Source organism: Sphaerodactylus townsendi, linkage group LG03 (genome assembly GCF_021028975.2).
Source record: "Sphaerodactylus townsendi isolate TG3544 linkage group LG03, MPM_Stown_v2.3, whole genome shotgun sequence".
Lineage (NCBI taxonomy): Eukaryota > Metazoa > Chordata > Lepidosauria > Squamata > Sphaerodactylidae > Sphaerodactylus > Sphaerodactylus townsendi.
In genome coordinates, this window is record NC_059427.1 from 124,278,539 (window position 1) to 124,299,021 (window position 20,483).

The 20,483-nt window shown below is 42.3% G+C and overlaps 1 protein-coding gene across 14 annotated transcripts in view; it reads right to left on the reverse strand.

Annotated features, from left to right (window-relative positions):
* The window catches only part of SPAG9 (sperm associated antigen 9), a 115,241-nt gene that overhangs the window by 18,197 nt on the left and 76,561 nt on the right, over window positions 1–20,483 (reverse strand). For all 14 annotated transcript variants that reach the window (XM_048488224.1, XM_048488221.1, XM_048488219.1 and 11 more), the window contains 8 exons: window positions 19,353–19,520; window positions 16,496–16,667; window positions 15,549–15,776; window positions 12,008–12,206; window positions 9,717–9,839; window positions 7,115–7,195; window positions 5,757–5,824; window positions 4,629–4,777 (listed from right to left, as the gene is read on the reverse strand). In XM_048488224.1, the coding sequence (XP_048344181.1) occupies window positions 4,629–4,777; window positions 5,757–5,824; window positions 7,115–7,195; window positions 9,717–9,839; window positions 12,008–12,206; window positions 15,549–15,776; window positions 16,496–16,667; window positions 19,353–19,520 (1,188 nt within the window). The remainder of the gene's footprint in view (window positions 1–4,628; window positions 4,778–5,756; window positions 5,825–7,114; window positions 7,196–9,716; window positions 9,840–12,007; window positions 12,207–15,548; window positions 15,777–16,495; window positions 16,668–19,352; window positions 19,521–20,483) is intronic.

Genomic DNA, 20,483 nt, shown 5'->3' on the forward strand with positions numbered 1-20,483 from the left:
CTGCACAAAACTTTCCCAACAGTCTGACTTCAGGCCCCTCAATAGGCAGAAGTCATTACACTGCAACAAGTTTGGCCACCCTATAAGCCAATGACCCGTGAATAAAGCCAGCCTATCAAATTCTATCAGCTCTCTGCTGCAGCCAATACTTTTAACTGAGTCCAGAGTTCCCTACATACACGTTGACACTGACAGTCAGAACATAAGAACATAAGAACAAGCCAGCTGGATCAGACCAAAGTCCATCTAGTCCAGCTCTCTGCTACTCGCAGTGGCCCACCAGGTGCCTTTGGGAGCTCACATGTAGGATGGGAACGCAATGGCCTTCTGCGGCTGTTGCTCCCGATCACCTGGTCTGTTAAGGCATTTGCAATCTCAGATCAAGGAGGATCAAGATTGGTAGCCATAAATCGACTTCTCCTCCATAAATCTGTCCAAGCCCCTTTTAAAGCTATCCAGGTTAGTGGCCATCACCACCTCCTGTGGCAGCATATTCCAAACACCAATCATGCGTTGCGTGAAGAAGTGTTTCCTTTTATTAGTCCTAATTCTTCCCCAGCATTTTTCAATGATGCCCTCTGGTTCTAGTATTCTGAGAAAGAGACAAACCTTTCTCTCTGTCCACACCCCCTACCCCCTGCATAACTTTCTAGACTTCCATCACATCCCCCCTCAGCCGCCTCCTCTCCAAACTAAAGAGTCCCAAACGCTGCAGCCTCTCCTCATAGGGAAGGTGCTCCAGTCCCTCAATCATCCTTGTTGCCCTTCTCTGCACTTTTTCTATCTCCTCAATATCCTTTTTGAGATGCGGCGACCAGAACTGGACACAGTACTCCAAGTGCGGTCGCACCACTGCTTTATATAAGGGTATGATAATCTTTGCAGTTTTATTATCAATTCCTTTTCTAATGATCCCCAGCATAGAGTTTGCCTTTTTTACAGCTGCCATGCATTGAGTTGACATTCCCATGGAACTATCAACTAAGACGCCTAAATCCCTTTCCTGGTCTGTGACTGAGAGCACTGACCCCTGTAGAGTGTATGTGAAGTTTGGATTTTTTGCCCCTATGTGCATCACTTTGCATTTTGCTACATTGAACTGCATTTGCCATTTCTGGGCCCACTCACCTAATTTATTAAGGTCCGCTTGGAGCTCTTCGCAATCCTTTGTGGTTCTCACCACCCTACATAATTTGGTATCATCTGCAAACTTGGCCACCACGCTACCCACCCCTACTTCCAGGTCATTTATGAATAGGTTAAAGAACACTGGTCCCAAAACGGATCCTTGGGGGACACCACTCCCGACATCTCTCCATTGGGAGAACTTCCCATTTACACCCACTCTTTGTTTCCTGTTTCTCAACCAGTTTTTAATCCATAGGAGGACTTCCCCTCTTATTCCTTCTTTGCTGAGTTTTCTCAACAGTCTCTGGTGAGGAACTTTGTCAAAAGCCTTTTGGAAATCCAAGTAGACAATGTCCACTGGTTCCCCCTTATCCACATGTCTGTTTATACCCTCAAAGAACTCTAGTAAGTTTGTAAGACAGGATTTGCCTCTGCAAAAGCCATGCTGACTCTTTCTCAGCAGGTCTTGCTTTTCTACATGTTTTATAATTTTATCTTTAATGATAGATTCTACTAATTTACCAGGAACAGATGTCAAACTGACTGGCCTGTAATTTCCCGGGTCCCCCTAGATCCTTTCTTAAAGATTGGTGTGACATTGGCCATCTTCCAGTCTTCAGGGATGGAGCCTGATTTCAGGGATAAGTTGCATATTAAAGTGAGAAGATCAGCAATTTCATGCTTGAGCTCTTTAAGAACTCTTGGGTGAATGCAATCTGGGCCAGGAGATTTGGTAACATTTAGTTTATCAATGGCTGCCAGAACTTCTTCCTTGTCTACCACTATCTTAAGCTAGTTCCTCAGTTCGCCTCCTAAGAAGCTTGGTTCAGGTGCAGGAATGTTCCTCACCTCCTCTTGGGTGAAGACAGATGCAAAGAATTCATTCAGCTTCTCTGCAATCTCCCTGCCATCTTTTAGCACACCCTTTGTTCCTTTGTCATCTAGCGGGCCTACCGCTTCCCTTGCTGGCTTCCTGCTTTTGATGTACTTGAAGAACTGTTTGTTGCTGGTCTTGATGTTGCAGCCATGCGTTCCTCATAATCCTTTTTTGCCTCCCTTACAGCTAACTTGCTTTTCTTTTGCCACCATTTGTGTTCCCTCTCATATTCTTCATCAGCCAAACTGGACTTCCATTTTCTAAAAGACATTTTCTTTTTTCTGATAATTTCCTCAACCTCTCTTGTTAACCATGGTGGCTTTCTTTTGGACTGGGTGCTGCCTTTTCTAACCTGTGGAACACATTCCAGCTGAGCTTTTATTACTGTGTTTTTAAATAACCTCCAAGCATCCTGGACATTTTGACTCTCTTGAAATTTTCCCTTTCTCAGCTTCCTGCACACTATCCCCTCATCTTTGAGAAATTTCCCTTTCTGTGAAGGCAAATGTAACTACATTTTAGTAGTTGTCAATTTGTTCGCATGCAGAGATACTGAATCTGACAGCATTGTGGTCAATGTTCCCTATCGGCTCCAACAACACTGGACTTCCCCGCACCAGGTCCTGGGTCCCACATAGAATTAGATCTAGGATCACATACTCCCCTGGTTGGTTCCTACAACCATCTCGCTCTAAGCCACAGTCATTTAGCATAATCCAGGAATGTTTCTCTCCTTACTTCTATGACCTGAACATGCATTTTTCCAGTTTATGTGGGGATAGTTAAAATGCGCCCATTACCCACGACATTTTTGCTTTTGTTGGCCTCTCTGAATTTCTTTTTTTCCATCTCTCAAGAGAAGTCCTCCTGTGCACTTTTGGTCAGGGGGACGATAATGCCTCATTATTCCTAATGTTGAAACTATGCTTCACCCCTGGTACTGATATCCACAGATTAGCTTCTGTAGAGGAATCCAGCTCCCCTGGCATTGCTCTATTTCTTATGTGACACTCATGCTCTCTTTGATGTAGAGGGCCACCCCACCCCCTATCGCCCTGTCCTATCCTTCCCTGTAGAGCCTGTAACCTGGGGATAAAAAGCATCCCACTGGTTCTCCTCATTCCACTTTTATGTCTCTGTGATTGCCCACTATATCCAATGTCCTCCTTCAAAACTCTGTAGTCCCAGCTCCCCCATTTTTTTTAGGTCTAAGGCTTCTTACTATTAAGGCATAGAGACACTTGTATACTCTGTCTCTGTCCTAACCTGGGATTTATGTGTTTTGCCCTCTACCCTTTTGTAGACACTCATCACTTATCACATTGCTATGCTCGCACGCTTGTATGTATTGGTTGGATTTAGAAAAACCTCCCTCTCTGTCTGCATCCCCATAGATACTGTATTCCGAACCGAAGTCACCTCCAGCTCCTGTCGGCTTTCCCCAGTGATCCAGGATTTAAAAGCTGTCCTGCCACCTTTTAAATGTTGAGCGCCAGCAGCCTGGTTCCTCTTTGGTTAAGATGAAGCCCTACGTCCCGTTTGTACAGGCCTGCCTTGTCCCAAAAAGGTTCCCCAGTTCCTGGGACAAATCTGAAACCCTCTGCTCTTTACACCACCTTCTCTCATCCATGCATTGAGACCCTGTATCTCGACGCTTGCCTAGCTTCGCCCTCTTGCGCTGATGGAACGGGTGGCCAAGCATTTCTGAGAATGCCACAGCTTGGGAGGTCCTGGACTTCAACCTGTTTCCTAGCAGCCTAAATTTAGCTTCCAGAACCTCCCCTGGGACTACATTTCCCAATAAAAGTTGGTGGAAAGCCAATGTGGGACCACAACTGCCCTGACTCCCAGCACTGTCTAAAAGCCTATCTTAGACGTAAGCGTGACATCCATGGCGAACCTTCGCACTCAGGCAGGCAAGTCACCATCGCCCGGTCATCACGCCTCTCACAAACCCAACTCTCTACATTTCCTTAATGATCAAATCACTCCACTACAAGGAGGCCCCCACCTCCCCTGAGGGGTATCCTCGAGTGCGAGGAGGATAGCTGATCACTGCCAAGTTAAGGAAGGGATCCCATCTAAGGGGAACATCTTCCCCCACCTCAGAACCTGGCACCCTCCGTCCCCAAGACCTTCATTCTCCATGACATCTGAAGAGATGTCACCTTGGGAGTGGGACCCGGCTGTTAGGTCCCTGAAAGCCTCGTCTGTCACCCTCTCTGCCTCTTTCAGCTTCTCCAGGTCTGCCACCTTGGCTTCAAGAGAATGCACACGTTCCTTGAGTGCCAGGAGCTCATTGCAGCGAGGGCACACCCACGACTTCTGTCCTAGTGGCAGATAGTCATACATGTGACACTCAGTGCAAAACACTGGAAAGCCCCCATCCCCCTGCTGGCTTTCTGCCTTCATATCTGGAAACCTGTCACCTCTCTGCTCATTCTTGATGTTCTCAATGCCCCTGCTTATCCTTTATCTGTTTAAGGAAACTGTGTTTTAAGCACTGGGCACATGATTGCAGACTGGAACCTGGTGGTGCTTTCTTTGGGCCTATAGCTTAAAAGAATTAGAGAGGATGGAACGATTATCATGCACCCACTCTGATGGAATATTTTTAACTTGCCTCTATTTTCATGGCTTTGGGTTGAACCACGTAGATTTTATTCCTGTAACCACACCAGACTTTATCATGTACCACAGTCATACATCGGATGGAATGATGAGGTCGGCCCAGATCTAGAAGGTGATAGTTGGTCAAATCCCACTGCCCATCTGTGAAAAAATAAGAATTGGAGTGGATTAAAGGAGAAAAAAAGAACTTGTTTGTATATATTAGTTTGTGTACATGACTACTCTGCCATTATACACTGCATCTGTGCCATCAAGTCACAGAGTTTTCAGGGCAACATCTGCCTCTGCATGAGGGACAGTGGCATATAAGTTTAATAATAATAATAATGATGGGCTGAAAGAAGTCTGAGAGAACTTGATTGATGAGTGGGGAACGGAACCTGGTTCTCCAGATTAGAGGCCACTGCTCTTAACCACAACACCATGCTGGCTTTTAATTGTACACTAGCATGTGTCCATTTGGTTTTTCAAAGACGTTTAGATTCTGTTCTAGCATTTACATATGTTTTTGTCACAAATCCCATGTTTACATACAGGATTAATGACCAAACACAGGCAACCCATGCCTTGCATTCCAAAAGTTATCACTTTATCACATTGGACTATGCATTCAGATCCAATCCAGCAACAGGCAACACAGAACATTTCATAGCCATCTGAAACGACGACACTGCAATATTTAAGGCAATTCAAAATCCACAGGAGAGACTCTCAGTAACCCTTCAACTGGTTCTAGGGAACAGAACCAGCTCTTAATAGATCAGCTCAATGCTCTACAACCCACAGCCATATATTATCTGCCTACATAATAGCAGCAAAAGTTGCACAAAGTTGTTTAAAGAACTACAAGTACTCTGTATAGAGTTCACGCATTAAGGGCGGGGGACACAAACAGAGGAAGTCTTCACACTTAATGACACACACATAAAGCAGGTATCCATGTAAGGAACTAAGAAGCCTTTGCATGGCTTGCTAATAAAATGAAGGTTAATATTAACAAAAATAATCACTCAATAATCACATCCCACTAAGCAATGGGCAGCAGAATATAAACCTTTCAGAAGCAAATCAGATATATAAATAATGAGACCAGGTCCAGTTGCCTGGATTGAATACTTACCTACTCCTCTGTGAAATATTGCTAAAGTTCCATCTGCTAGTGCAACTAATACTATTCCTTTTACATGTCTGAATAAGAGGGAGAGAGGAAAAATATAATGTAATATGAGAATTAGGAGCATAAAACCAGAAGGCTGTGGTTGTCAATATTTCTCTACCCCCACATCCCACCCAGGTCCTTCCCTTACAGTGCAGACCTAAGGACAGTTACTCCAGTTTAGAAGAAGAAGAAGAGTTTGGATTTATATTCCCCCTTTCTCTCCTGTAGGAGACTCAAAGGGGCTTACAATCTCCTTTCCCTTCCCCCCTCACAACAAACACCCTGTGAGGTAGGTGAGGCTGAGAGAGATCCGAGAAGTTGTGACTAGCCCAAGGTCACCCAGCTGGCGTGTGTGGGAGTGTACAGGCTAATCTGAATTCCCCAGATAAGCCTCCACAGCTCAGGTGGCAGTGTGGAGAATCAAACCCGGTTCCTCCAGATTAGATACACGAGCTCTTAACCTCCTACGCCACTGCTGCTCCTTTCATTTCAGTGGGCTTAGGCTGGAGTAACTCTGCATAGGATTGCATGGTTAGAGGGGTGCCTTCTTCCCCCTCTAACAGATTATCAATGCTGTTAGCATCCAGGTGAAAGTTCACAGAAGCTGATACATAATTAACCCAAAACTAGGAATAATTTTGAATTTATCCAGAATGACTCTTATTAGAAGAGACTAAGTATGTTGTTCCACAGTAAGGAAATTTTCAACATCCAAAATTTTATATGCTTGGCCTCTGAGGAGGTTCCCATGATCCATAGCTCAAGCGACATATTTCACGCCATCAGATGTCCATAACTGGGCAAAGACAGCACGAACATTTTGAAAATAAATAACAATTCAATAAACTTTTAAAAACAGAATGCAACTAATATATCGTAAACACTCCCCAGGGCTAAAATGGGATGGTAGATTTAGTTTGGACACAGTATTATCTGACATTTGTGGTAGAGTAGATCTGCACACAGAAACCTATCTTTTCTTACAAACCACTGTTAACAAATAGGGTTAATTACTTTAGATAGGGTATATTACTTTAGAAAAGGTTAATTTTGCTTGCAGGGTTTTTTTCCCCATCATTGCATTTAGTAGTTACACTGACCACAAACATTTCCAGGAAGATCCCAAGAAAATATGACAGCTTCATAAACGGAGACATCACACAACCCTGCTGACATAATTACAGCTCATTGTTCTCTTCTCCAAAAGAGAATTAAAGTTATTTTTTTTTTCAAAACAAATCCTGATAGCTTTCAGTATAATTGTTTTCTGCTCTCCAAATATCAGATTAAAACACAGATGCAATTTGGTAGCAACTTACACTATACTGAGTATAGAATCTTTAAGTTTAATTGCATGGACACATTTCCTCCACTGAGCCACTGAAGAATGAACATATAAACTGAAATGACAAAAAGAGAAACGTATTAACAATTCAAAAGTATAAGACCCATGCCAGTGATTTATGAATGGCTCTATTACTTTGGACTGAGTTACCAAAAAATTCTAATGGAAAATACATTCCTAATTTCAACCAGCCTGTATTGTTTTCATGGTAGTAGGTAGTATTTAATTTATTAGCAAATAGATCGACAGATGATGCTGTTAATATGGCTTTGCACTATATCCTACAGCATCTTGAATCGCCAAAGACCTATGCAAGGGTCCTCTTTGTTGACTTTAGTTCAGCATTCAATACTATCAGACCGGACATTCTTCTAACCAAACTAAATCAGCTAGCAGTACCTGAGCATATTTGTAAGTGGATCACAAGCTTCCTAACAGATAGGAAACAGCAGGTGAAGCTAGGAAAAATTACATCAGACACCTGTAAAATGAGCACAGGGGCCCCCCAAGGCTGTGTACTTTCACCACTTCTCTTCTCTCTGTATACCAATGACTGCATCTCAAATGATCCATCTGTTAAAATACTGAAATTTGCAGATGATACAACAGTGATTGGTCTCATTCGAGACAACTTGATGAAACCTATACAGAATGGGAGGTTGAACAACTAGCCTCGTGGTGCCACTGGAACAATCTAGAACTGAACACACTTAAAACCGTAGAAATGGTGGTAGATTTCAGGAGAAACCCTCCCATCCTACCTCCTCTCACAATACTAGACAACACAGTATCAACAGTAGAGACCTTTAAATTTCTAGGCTCCATCATATCTCATGACCTAAAATGGACACCTAATATCAAAAATGTCATTAAAAAAGCACAACAAAGAATGTTCTTTCTGCGCCAACGCAGGAAGCTCAAACTGCCCAAGGAGCTGCTGATACAGTTCTACAGAGGAATCATTGAGTCTGTCATCTGCACCTCTATAACTGTGTGGTTTGGTTCTGCAACCCAACAAGATCGACACAGACTTCAGAGAATAATCAGAACTGCAGAAAAACAATTGCTGCTAACCTGCCTTCCATTGAGGACCTGTATACTGCACGGGTCAAAAAAAAGGGCTGTGAAAATATTTACTGACCCCTCGCATCCTGGACATAAACTGTTTCAACTCTTACCCTCTAAACGTCGCTACAGAGCACTGCACACCAAGACAACTAGACATAAGAACAGTTTTTTCCCGAATGCCATCACTCTGTTAAACAAATAATTCCCTCGATAATGTCAAACTATTTATTATATATTTATTATATAATTACTGCACTACTTTTTTCATCATTCCTATTACCCATCTCCTCCCAATTATGACTGTATGACTATAGCCTGTGCTGACATTTCATTTTATTTTATGATTTTACATTTTATGTTTTTATTACTATTGATTGTTTCCTGATTGCTTACTAGACCTATATGACAATCATTAAGTGCTGTACCTTATGATTCTTGACAAATGTATTTTCTTTTATGTACACTGAGAGCATATGCACCGGAGACAAATTCCTTGTGTGTCCAATCACACTTGGCCAATAAAGATTCTATTCTATTCTATTCTATTCATCTTTGCTGATTCTTTATCCAGATGTTCAGCTTGTTGTTAATTCTTAATGAACCATTAAGACAGGCATGCAAAGAAATCTGTGGTGCTTCACACACAGTACTCAATGGAGAAAAAATGAAGTTATAAACCAAAGTTCCCATACCATGACAAGGGAAATTCCTTGTCTAACTTTCATTCACTTCCTAATTCAAAGTTAATTAATACCTGGTTGGGTTTCTCATACCATTCATTCTGAACACAAACTATTGTTGAGCATAGCGACTATTAATAAACTGGCTGTTCTGGTTTTCTGGGCTATGTGGCCATGGTCTGGTAGTTTTTAATCCTAATTTTTTGCCTGCATCTATGGCTCCCATCTTCAGAGGCGAGTAATCTTATTATGATATGCCTCTGAAGATGCCCGCCATAGATGCAGGCAAAACGTTAAGAGCAAAAAAAAAACCTACCAGTCCATGGTCACACAGCCCAGAAACCCCAGAACAGCCGGTTGATTTAGGTTGTGAAAGCCTTAAACTACTGATAAATTTCAATTAACATTCATTGAAAGTCTCCACTTGCATCCAAAGTACTGCCGATCTAAGATGTATGGATTATCCCTGCATTTCACTCCCCATTCCCACTTTTGACCCCTGGGAAGATTATACATGGAGCTGAGGGGTTCCCGAGGGATGAAAAACAGGTGGGGGGAAAACGGGGAAGGTATTGCTCTAATAATGAAGATTATAAAAGTGATGTCTTGCCCTCTCTTGCCAGTCAAACACTCTAGAGGGCATCAGGGGCATGTGGGTGGGTCAGTGTTTTACTGGCACTTCACTGGGTTCAAGCTAATAGCTCAAGACTGAATCACGGTTGTAATTCCGAGTCTTAAAGGCTGATGTTTCATTTTCAGACACAGAACCAACCATAAAAGGACTTCTATTGGGAAGCTAATACCAAACAAAGCAAAGCTCTTGCTTACCATCCATTCTGTGCTCCAAGCCACATAGTCGGTAAAAGGCTGCTCATTTTCTGAGCTTCTTCTTTGACGAGATCCTGCTCATTTGGCAATACAGCAACATCTTTATACAAGTCGGATTCATTACTGAGAAGGAAGGGGAAAGCCACACTACTAAGCAGAGTAGGAGCAAAGGACATTCAGAAATTATACTGCACACAAGTCTAACACAATTCCAGACTAAGCCAACATAAAACACACTTAACACAGAAGAGGTCAACACATTCAACTCCAAAGCTGAGTAAGGTCAAAATGAACTCCTTGTAGGAGAGCTTGTTTATTTGATTTTTTAATGTGTTTATTTTCTGCCCTTCCTTCATAAAACTCAAGGCTCTTGCTTTCAGCTCTCATCCTCACAACAGTCCTGAGGTAAGTTAGGTTTTCTCCATCTTCTGTAAATCCTCACAGGAATTCTCATTTTAGAAAATTACTTTAATTACACATCACTTGTTAACCTGTTACCAGGAGTTTTATACAGTGATTTCTCCTCTATTTCTGAACAATGAAATAGGTTGGTGAACCTTAATTATTTGAGAAAGGGCATTCTTAGCAATGAAAGCAACAGAATACTGCTCTCATTTGGTCTAAGTGTATCAAATTTAACAGACCTAATGAGGGGTACACAACATGTTGATGCAACATTTCAGTAACTATAGTCAATTGGTTAGTATTTTTTGTTTTAAAGGTTTCTCTAAGGGAGGGGGGGACCAGAAGGAGAAAGTTAGTAATCCTTTCCCTGTTCCATAAACCTATCTCCATAAAGCAAACGTGTTAGGATTTTAGAAGTGCCTGCTTCTGGCAGATATCCAGGCACATATAGACTGCCACAGACTCCCAGACTGAGCCCTTGCATAGAGTTTGCTGTTCCTACATTCAGTATCACTTAATTTTGTTATCTAATAAAGCTGTACAAAACAACTAACTTGCATCTCTGCCCTGTTAATTCATTGCAATACAATACAATATCACTTGAAGTCCCAGGCAGATGACCACTTGTATAGGGCACATTGGCAAGCAGGGAAGTAGAACAGTCCTAGTTCCAACCCCTTATTTCTCTACTGACTATATACTATCCCAAAGAAGCTTTTGAAACCAATGGACACTAAGGCCCTTTCCGCACACAGGCGGAAACAAGCCTCCACTGGCATAATTTATGCTGGTGGAGGCTCGGGGACCGTTCGCACGTCGGTGGAGGCTCAGGGACCGTTCGCACGCCAGCATGCAAGCAGCCCCCACTCCCCCCCTAGCCAGAGGGGCGGCTCCACATGGAGCAGCCTCTCAGACAGCCCCCTCCACTCACCGTCATGTCCAGCGTCGCCCTGGAGGGCTGCAGGGACCTGCCCACACTGCCCTCCGTCGGAGGACAGCATGGGCGGGTCCCTGCAGCCCTCCAAGGCGACGCTGGGCATGACGGTGAGTGGAGGCGACGGGGGAAGCAGCATCTTCCCAACGGTGCGGTTTGCACCGTGCCGATGGGAAGACGCTGCTTTGCAAAAACCTCGCTTGTTTATGGAACAGGGAAAGGATTACTAACTTTCTCCTTCTGCCCGGCGAAACCTTTAAAAACAAAAAAAAATTGTTTTAGCAAAAGGTGGGCGATAAAAGCGGCAGCTTCACGCCACTTTCGGGCAGCCAGGACAAAAAAGACAACGATGCTGTACAAACGTTGAACGCATGGGCTTGTCATGCTTCATATTGTTTTTGCTGTCCCTGGGCCGCTGTATATCGCCCATGCGGAAAGGGCCTAAGTTACAGTTTGCATGCAACACACACAAGCAGTGCTACATGTTTTGACAAGATTTTCTCCCAGTCATTTTACCTGAAAGACCTTTTTAAAATTTAATCTTCTTTTTTAAATTCTGCAAGTTCTGCAACAGGAATCCATTTGAAGACATCCAAGAGAGAATACCTAACAGCTTAACGTTCTGTTACAAAACCAGTTTACTTCTGTCTAAGAACCAATCTCAATTGAGGGATCACAATCATCAGCAGTAGGGGCAGGTTGCACAAATCCACTCTGGGCCATTGATCTCACACTGAGTTCCCCGTGAAGACTGCATGACAATCTGACAACTCATTAACAGGCAAAACCCTGTAACAGATGCCACATAAGCTGTACACAGTGGCCACTATATCTACATAAAGGTTTCATATCTCCTAAACAAACACCTCTGCTTGACCACCAATGGAGTGAGATATGTAGTCTAATAGGTATTTATCAGCCTCATATTTTGTTAATGCAAAAACGGGCATACCAAGGTGGATATGCTGGAGAACCCTCCACAGTATCCTGAACTCCCAAAGGATCTGTGAAAACATGCTCTGTGTAGACTCCAGTTTGGACAACATCCACTCCTTCTTCTCCTGAACCAGCACTGACTTCTGTTGCCTCTGTTGCTTCCTCTGCTGTCTGGACATTTTCATCTACAGCATCGTTGTCTTCAGCAGCAACATCTGTGACGCATATTTTCAGTTACAAGGTGAACCCAGATAATCATTCAGTTCCCTACTGCTAGACTTCCTCGAACGCACGGGCTTGTCATGCTTCATATTGTTCCTCTACTCCTTTCTATTCTCTTTCTGCTATTTCACGCTTGATAAAGCCACATCTTACAGCCCATTTTAACTCACTATCTGCTGTTAATGCTGGACTTTGTAAACCCCTAGATGTGCAGGCATAAAACAACCTCACTAAGTCAGTAACAGTCTCTCCAGAAATCTGGTAGTGCAAGGACAATTCTGCTATTTATCATTCCACACTATTCTAACCAGTGTATTTTATACCAATGGAAGCAGGGAAAGGCATCCATATCCTTCCTAGAAACAAAGGAAGGATGGTTTTATCCACAGATTCATGCTCCAATTGAAAGAATTTACACTGGCAATAGTTAACCCCAAGGTTAAATGTAAGTGAGAAGAGCAAACTTCTAACTCCTACATATGTTTGAGTGGTCTTCATAATGTGTTTTATTTCTCAAAGTGGGCACAAAGGCTGCGTCGACTTGATATCTCTATCTCCTTTCCCCAATCTCATTATGGTTAATGCACTGCAAATGGTTGTTGTATTGCCAGCTGAGGAACAGGTCAAAGTCAACCTGGCAAAGCCACTGACAAATCAGTAAAAACAGTTTGCATTCTGCAAATATGGATATTCTGCTGAAGACTTTAATCTTTAAATATGCTGCTGAAGACTTTAATCATACTAATTTAAAAACAGTGCTCCCTAAACTCTACCAGCATGTTAGGTGCCCCACTAGAGGATCCAATACATTGGATAAAGTGTATACCAACATTAAGGATGCCTACAAGGTGATACAATTACCACACTTGGGTCAGTCAGACCATTTGTCACTGTTTCTGGCACCAGCATATATTCCACTTGGGAGGCGGGTGTTGCCTGTAATAAAGACTGTAAAATCATGGCCTGATGATGCCTCTAAACTACTTCAAGATTGTTTTGAGACAACAAATTGGGATGTTTTCTACCACCCAGATCTGGAGGAGTATACCACTGCTGTTCTGAGTTATATCACCTACTGCACAGACACTCTTACTGTGGATAAGCGCATCCGGATTTACTCCAACCATAAACCCTGGATGACAAGGGAGGTTCAGCGACTTTTGCATGACAGGAATATTGCTTTCAGATCTGGTGATGAGGCAAAGTATAGTGCGGCGAGAGCCAGTCTCAAGAGAGGCATTCGACAAGCCAAGATGAGTTATAAGAGAAAAATTGAAGATTATTTTAATAATAACAACATGAGGCAGGTGTGGCAGGGGATTCAACAAATTACCAATCATAAACCAACCAATGACATCTCTGTAGATGGGGATTCTTCTTCTCTGGCAGAGGAGCTAAATCACTTTTTTGCCCGCTTTGAAACAGGTCTATCAGAAGGAGATGACACACAGCCACTCAGGTGATTGCAGCTCACACCTCACTGTGGAGGAACATGAGGTGAGGCAAGTTTTGAGGGCTGTGAATCCAAGGAAGGCTGCTGGACCGATGGTATTCCCGGTCCGGTGTTAAAGGACTGCGCTAACCAACTGGCTGGTGGTTTTACTGGGATCTTTAATCGATCTTTATCCCAGTCCACCGTGCCATCTTGTTTGAAAGCTTCCACCATTGTTCCACTACCAAAGAGATTTCCTGCTGACAATCTTCAGGACTATAGACCAGTGGCACTCACCCCCATCATCATGAAGTGTTTTGAAAAAACTTGGTCCATAGGCATATTAGTTCTTGCCTTCCAGATACATTTGATAAACATCAGTTCGCATATCGGACTAATAGATTCTACGGAGGATGCCATTGCCATTAGCCTCCACACAGCTTTGACGCATCTGGAACAGCAGGGGAATTATGTGCGAATGCTCTTTGCGGACTTTAGTTCCGCATTTAATAATCTCGCCACAAAGACTGGTGACAAAACTTGTGGACCTTGGACTCTCACATTCAATCTGTTTGTGGATTAGGGATTCTCTTGTCTGGATCGTTCCCAGAGGGTTAGACTGGGAAATCGGGTTTCCTCAGTTCTTACTCTAAATATGGGAACGCCACAGGGCTGTGTGTTGAGTCCTTTACTGTTCACCCTTTATACATATGATTGTACTCCTGTCTATCATAGTAACACCATTATCAAATTTGCTGATGACACAACGGTGGTGGGGCTCATCTCTGGAGGGGATGAGTCTGCCTATCGGAATGAAGTGGACCGACTGCTCTCATGGTGCAGGGAAATAACCTGGTTCTTAACACTAACAAGACAAAGGAGCTCATAGTGGACTATAGAAGGAATAGCTCAGAAATTCAGCCCTTGACTATAAATGGAGATCAAGTGGAGCGGGTGGCTAGGTTTAAATTTCTGGGGTTGATGATGATAGAGGATTTGACCTGGGGAGTACAGACTGCCGCGGTGGTTAAGAAAGCCCAGCAAAGACTGTACTATCTGAGACTTTTAAGGAAGCAGCAACTGGATGGAAAACTCCTGGTGTCCTTTTACCGCTGTGCTATAGAGAGTGTCCTAACCTACTGCATCTGTGTATGGTTCTCCAGTTGCACAGTGGCGAATAGGAAGGCGCTCCAAAGGGTGATCACCACTGCACAAAGGATTATCGGCTGCCCTCTCCCCTCCTTGGAAGAAATCTATAATGCCCGAAGCCTAAATAAAGCCCAAAATATTCTGAGGGACCCGTCTCATCCAGCACACTCTCTTTTTAAACTGCTACCATCTGGCAGACGATACAGGGCCCTCAGAACTAGGACAAAGAGGTTTAGAGACAGCTTCTACTCTAGAGCTGTGGCTATGCTAAACTCCGCTGCTTCATATTGATGTATTTGGGGCTGTGTAGGGATGGGTGGAGGATGATGATGTATGAGTCTGAAATTGTGTGCATCGAGGAATGCTGCTGTAAATTTCGTTGTGCGTGCACAATGACAATAAAATGCTTATGCTTATGCTTATGCTTATGCTTATGCTTATATTCCCTGGCTACTACTGGAATCCTTCCTTCCTCTAATCTGAAAACTGGATTCTACAAGCTGAATGGCTGCTGCTCGATCTGCTACACAAAAAGAAGAGTTTGTTTTTATATGCCATTTTCCTCCACAGGCACCTTGTGATGCAAGCATGAGGCTGAGAGAGTTCCAAGAGAACTGTGATTAGCCCAAGAACATCCAGTAGCCTTCATGTAGAAGACTGGAGAATCAAATCCCATCATCCAGATTAGAGGCCATCATTTTTACCCACTACACCATACTATTTTGTATACATATATAAAAAAATGTTTTCATACCTGGCTGTTTATCTGCCTCAGGTGAGGCACCATTGGTGTTGTGGGAAGCAGGCGGCCCCGTGATGCCTTCTGCAGTACAACCAACTACTGTGATTCCTCCTAACAGACTGTCTGTTTCTGCGGAGCTGTTGCTGTTCATACTGCTACACAAAGATGACTTGTCCACCAGAGCAGAGTCGGTTTCTTGTGACCCTTCCTCTCCTGTAGGATAGTCAGTTTCCCTTGCCCCTGAAATAAATACAAGACTTCATTCAGTATCGTGGATGTAATTCTAACGCTTCAGTGTTCTTTTGGGGTGTGGGGTGCTGAAAAACACTGCTGGTTTACAGGATGTAAGCCATTCAACAAAATGTACTGGAACCAAGCAATCTTTAATAATGCTCACAGACCAGATCTCACTGAAACATCATAGTCAGGTAGAAATGCATTGGAAAAAATAACACCCGCTTTAATACTAAATGTACAAATAAAGTAACTGATGCCTAATTTTATTAACACGTATTTGATTTCTGGATTTAAGTTAAAAGTCAAGGATTCAAACACAGAGGTGGTAATAAACAATTTAGGTTTTAATTTTTCATTTTTGCCTCTGAGGATGATTCAATGCAAATCACTAGTAAAATGAACTGGGAAGCAATTCAATTATATCAACTATTTAATACCACTATCAAGACTAGTAGCAAGAACCAATTTGCTCTGTTTCTGGAAAACAACAAAAGTTGCATACTAGGTATTCCAAAACGTTCACACAACCACCTTCAAGTTCCATGGTACAAACTTGTAACAGAATCTGAACTGGTTAAGACTCATGCAAAGACTATATGTCGTGGCCTTTATGCTACCACTTGAAACAGCCTATTGTGCCAATGAAATTCAATAGATCCAGCATCTCCAACACAGAAACAAATCTTTGTTAACTTCAAGAATTGCTCTTTCAGATTTCTTACCTGGCACACTAGCTATACAAAGTACATGAGAATTGCACACAATGAAACTGTCTAGGATGTTTTCTGGCTGGTTAGCATCCACAATGATCACTTTTGTGGCAGTGTGGGTGCTAGTACAGATCCAAACAAGGCTTGATAGTTCCTCCTGATTTTTCTGTTCTTTCTGCTGGTCCTACAAAGAGGAAAACCAAGAAAAACCAGTGTAAGTGAACAGCTACACAGTTTATGGAATAATGCTCACAGAGTGCTACATCCACACTGAATTGCCTGATGTATTCACTGAAAACAGAGATCAAAAGGCAAATATTCAGTCTTGCTTACTGAGCAACAAAGGTAATGTATCATCGAAGGCTTTCATGGCTGAAATCAACTGGTTGTTGTGGGTATTCCAAACTGTGTGGCCATGGTCTGGTAGATCTTGCTCCTAATATTTCATCCACATCTATGGCTGACATTTTCAGAGACATGTCATGGTAAGATAGCCCACATAAACCCGAAGAGGTATGATAGCTGCTCTGCATATTCTTAAGGTCTCCACTTGAGTTTAATAACCATGTAAAATCTCAGACAGAATATGCTGTCATGAGCCAAGCTGAATAAGTAAGTTTAAAAAAAATAGTTACATTTTACAAATGATAAGATGTGTGGAGTTACATGTTGGGGTTCTGCCCACATGGAGCCAATTTTGATAAGAATAAAAGTTAGGGCAACAAAACTCCTTTTGGAACCCAGAGGCTGATGACTGACTTACTGCAGAAGAATGGAGTGTAAACTGGTGAACACGGGTCAGGGAATCATTACATATAAGACCTGCTGTATGGACAATGTAGCGAGTTTCTAAGGAAGTTGCACATAACAGTCGGCATGTTGTAGTGGTTATACTGTTGGACTAGGATCTGAGAGAACCAGGTTCAAATCCCCACTCTACCATGGAAGCTCCCTGAGTGACCTTGGGCCAGCCACAACCTTTCAGCTAAACCACCTCACCAGGTTATTGTGAGAATAAAATAGAGGAGAGTAGAATATTACGTGGTAAGTAACTCTGGATCCCACTCCAGGGAGAAAAGAGGGGCATAAATGAAGTAAATGAAACAGATAAGTAAAGCAGTGATTTGTGAAGACTGCAGTGCTTCTACAACCCAGAGCGATAGTCCAAAGACCTGTCTTAACAGTCAGTTCTCAAACACATAGATGAGGTCTGGGTAACCTCAGGCTTCTTGTTCAACCTTTTTAGGCTGGCACAGCAATGATAAAAGGACTCCTACCTTTTTATAACTAACAGGATTACACCACCTTCCTCCAGTGGCGTAGCTACCATGGGACAGGGGGGTGCGTATTGCACCAGGCACGCCTGCAAGGGGAGACAGCAAAAATGATGTATTTTTGATATTTTTTTAGTGTTTTTTTTTTTTACTTTGTTGAGCCGGCCGAGGGTATAGGCTAATTAGTTAGGATAGCAGCATCCGAACCTTTTCAGGATATCATCCGGCAACACTCCTGATGATACCAGCCAAGTTTGGTGAAGTTTGGGTCAGGGGGTCCAAAGTTATGGACCCCCAAAGAAAGTGTCCCATCCCCCATTGTTTCCTATGGGAGCTAATAGTAGATGGGGCTACCTTTTGAGGGTCCATAATTTTGGACCCCCTGAACCAAACTTCACCAAACCTGGGAGGCATCATCAGGAGAGTCTCCTAAAGATACCCTGAATTTCTGATGTTGCAAGCCTAAAAACTGTGCCCCCTGCAGGCTGAAAGCTGGAAAAATCACTAAAAATACAAAAAAACACAAATGAACAATGGGGGGAAGCAAAACTCCGATTCTGCACCAGGCTCCATTTCCCCTACCTACACCTCTGCCTTCCTCAGACCAGTGATCAGAGCACTCAGCAGCAATACATGAAGTAAATATAAGGTGTGCTAGAAAAAAATGCTGCCCAGTGTGCACAGGCCAAACTCTGAAACAAAGTCTGTGTAACACATTTTTTGTTGTGACATTAAGCTGTTCAGTGAAGGGCAAAGAAACAGAACACAAATATTAGCACAAAAGCCCTGTGTACTCTGTCATGAGAGCACCTGAATGATCACTTTAACTACAAGCCTGCCCAGTGGTTAGATCATGATCTGAGACCCTAAATTTGAATACTCAAAGGCAGAAGCCTTTTCTTGGAGGCATGAAAATTACAGAATTTCCTCCCCACACAAATCTGTCTGGTGCCAAACTTATCAATAAGGTGCCAAACAAAAATGTTTGGCTTTCCCCAAATTGTTCAGTAAACCTGATTTGAATCCCACAGAGAATATCTGCAAAGGGGTGGGGAGAGGCGGTTTCACCGATTTTCCCCTCCTGCAGTGGATCTCAGCCTTTCTCCTATCCCCCAAGAGCAGTCTTTGGGGGATGATGTAGATTGTAATAGGAGAGGAAAGTGAGAATATCATTAAATCCCTTCTGTCCATGGAAATTATCTGTAGGTCCCAACTTATGTCTGATATTTTATTTTATAATTTCAAAATGCAAAGTGCAACCATCGAATATGTACACAAGCCTATGTCTGGTTTTTATGCTTACACCCATTTTTGCTTTTAGGTCTGCTGGTGTCATTTTTGTCTAATTGATGTTTTAGTAGTTATATACCTGTATTAAATTACTTTGGTTTTATGCTGCTATTTTTACTTAGGCTTTTAAAAATTTACATAGGTTTAATGCTTTTATCTTCTTGCTGTAAGCTGACTCAAATATATTTACACAGAGAATGCTGAACAGAATAAATAAAAGCACAATGCTAAAGTCTCCCATTTACTTGAAGTTCTAACAGACCTTTAAAACTTGTTCATTATTTGATTATACATCTGGGCCATACCTTGAGTTCCTGATCTAATCTATCCAGGCTACTCTGAGACGCACTTCTTTGTTTGTTGCTGTGGGCATCCAGAGCTGCCACGTCATTGTAGAAGACGCTGGCACCAACCACGGAACCTCCGTCTCTTGTCTTCCCTCCTGATAAGTTAACTCCTACTGCACACCACAGCTTGAAAGACAAAAGAACTTCGTATATAAATAGCCCAGCATTGTGCAACAGTGAAGAGCCAGCATGCCCATAATTTTTTTTAAATTTTTTAACACAAAAAAGACATAATACAAAAAAGAAAATGGAATAAAAAAGAAAAAAACAATTAATGGATTTATATTAACAACTTATACTAAAGGAACACCAAACAGTTCAAAAGAAAGAAAAAGAGAAAGGAAAAAAAGTTTAGCACTTACGTTTAACAGCTTATGCTTATAGTCATCATGTAACTAATTCATTTAAAAGTATCTACTGTATTTATATTAGAAAACTGATCATAAATTTATGTTATTATACTTCAGAAACATGTTAATAAAACAAGAACTTAATAGTGATAATGCTTAGCAGAAGGCTCATATTCTGCTGCAAACTCAAACAGAAATAATCTATTCAAATATTAGTTAGTTATGCCATTTTAAGATATTAAAATATTCTCCCCTTATATCTACCCAGTTCCCTTAGGTGGATATTCTTTCTGATTTCCATATAAAAGCAAAGACAAACTTTTCCCAGAGTTGTTAAATATAGAAATTATTATTATTATTATTTTAAAGAATGTTATAAAGGAATACCTGACTACATACACTATACCAGTGGCAGCGAACCTTTGGCACTTCAGATGTTACGGACTACAATTCCCATCAGCCCCTGCCAGCATGGCCAATTGGCCATGCTGGCAGGGGCTGATGGGAATTGTAGCCCTTAACATCTGGAGTGCCAAAGGTTCACCACAACGGCACTATACCATAACACCATCTGATCACCGCACCCCGTAGCCTAAAAGAGTTTTCAGAAAGTGCAGCCAGGAGCTATAAAAGCTCAGACCAATCAAGATGCCATGTTCTCCGGAAGTCAGTGAAGAGCCAGCATGGTGCCTTGGTGACAGTGCCAGAACAAGATTTGGGAAATCCAGTTTCAAATCCA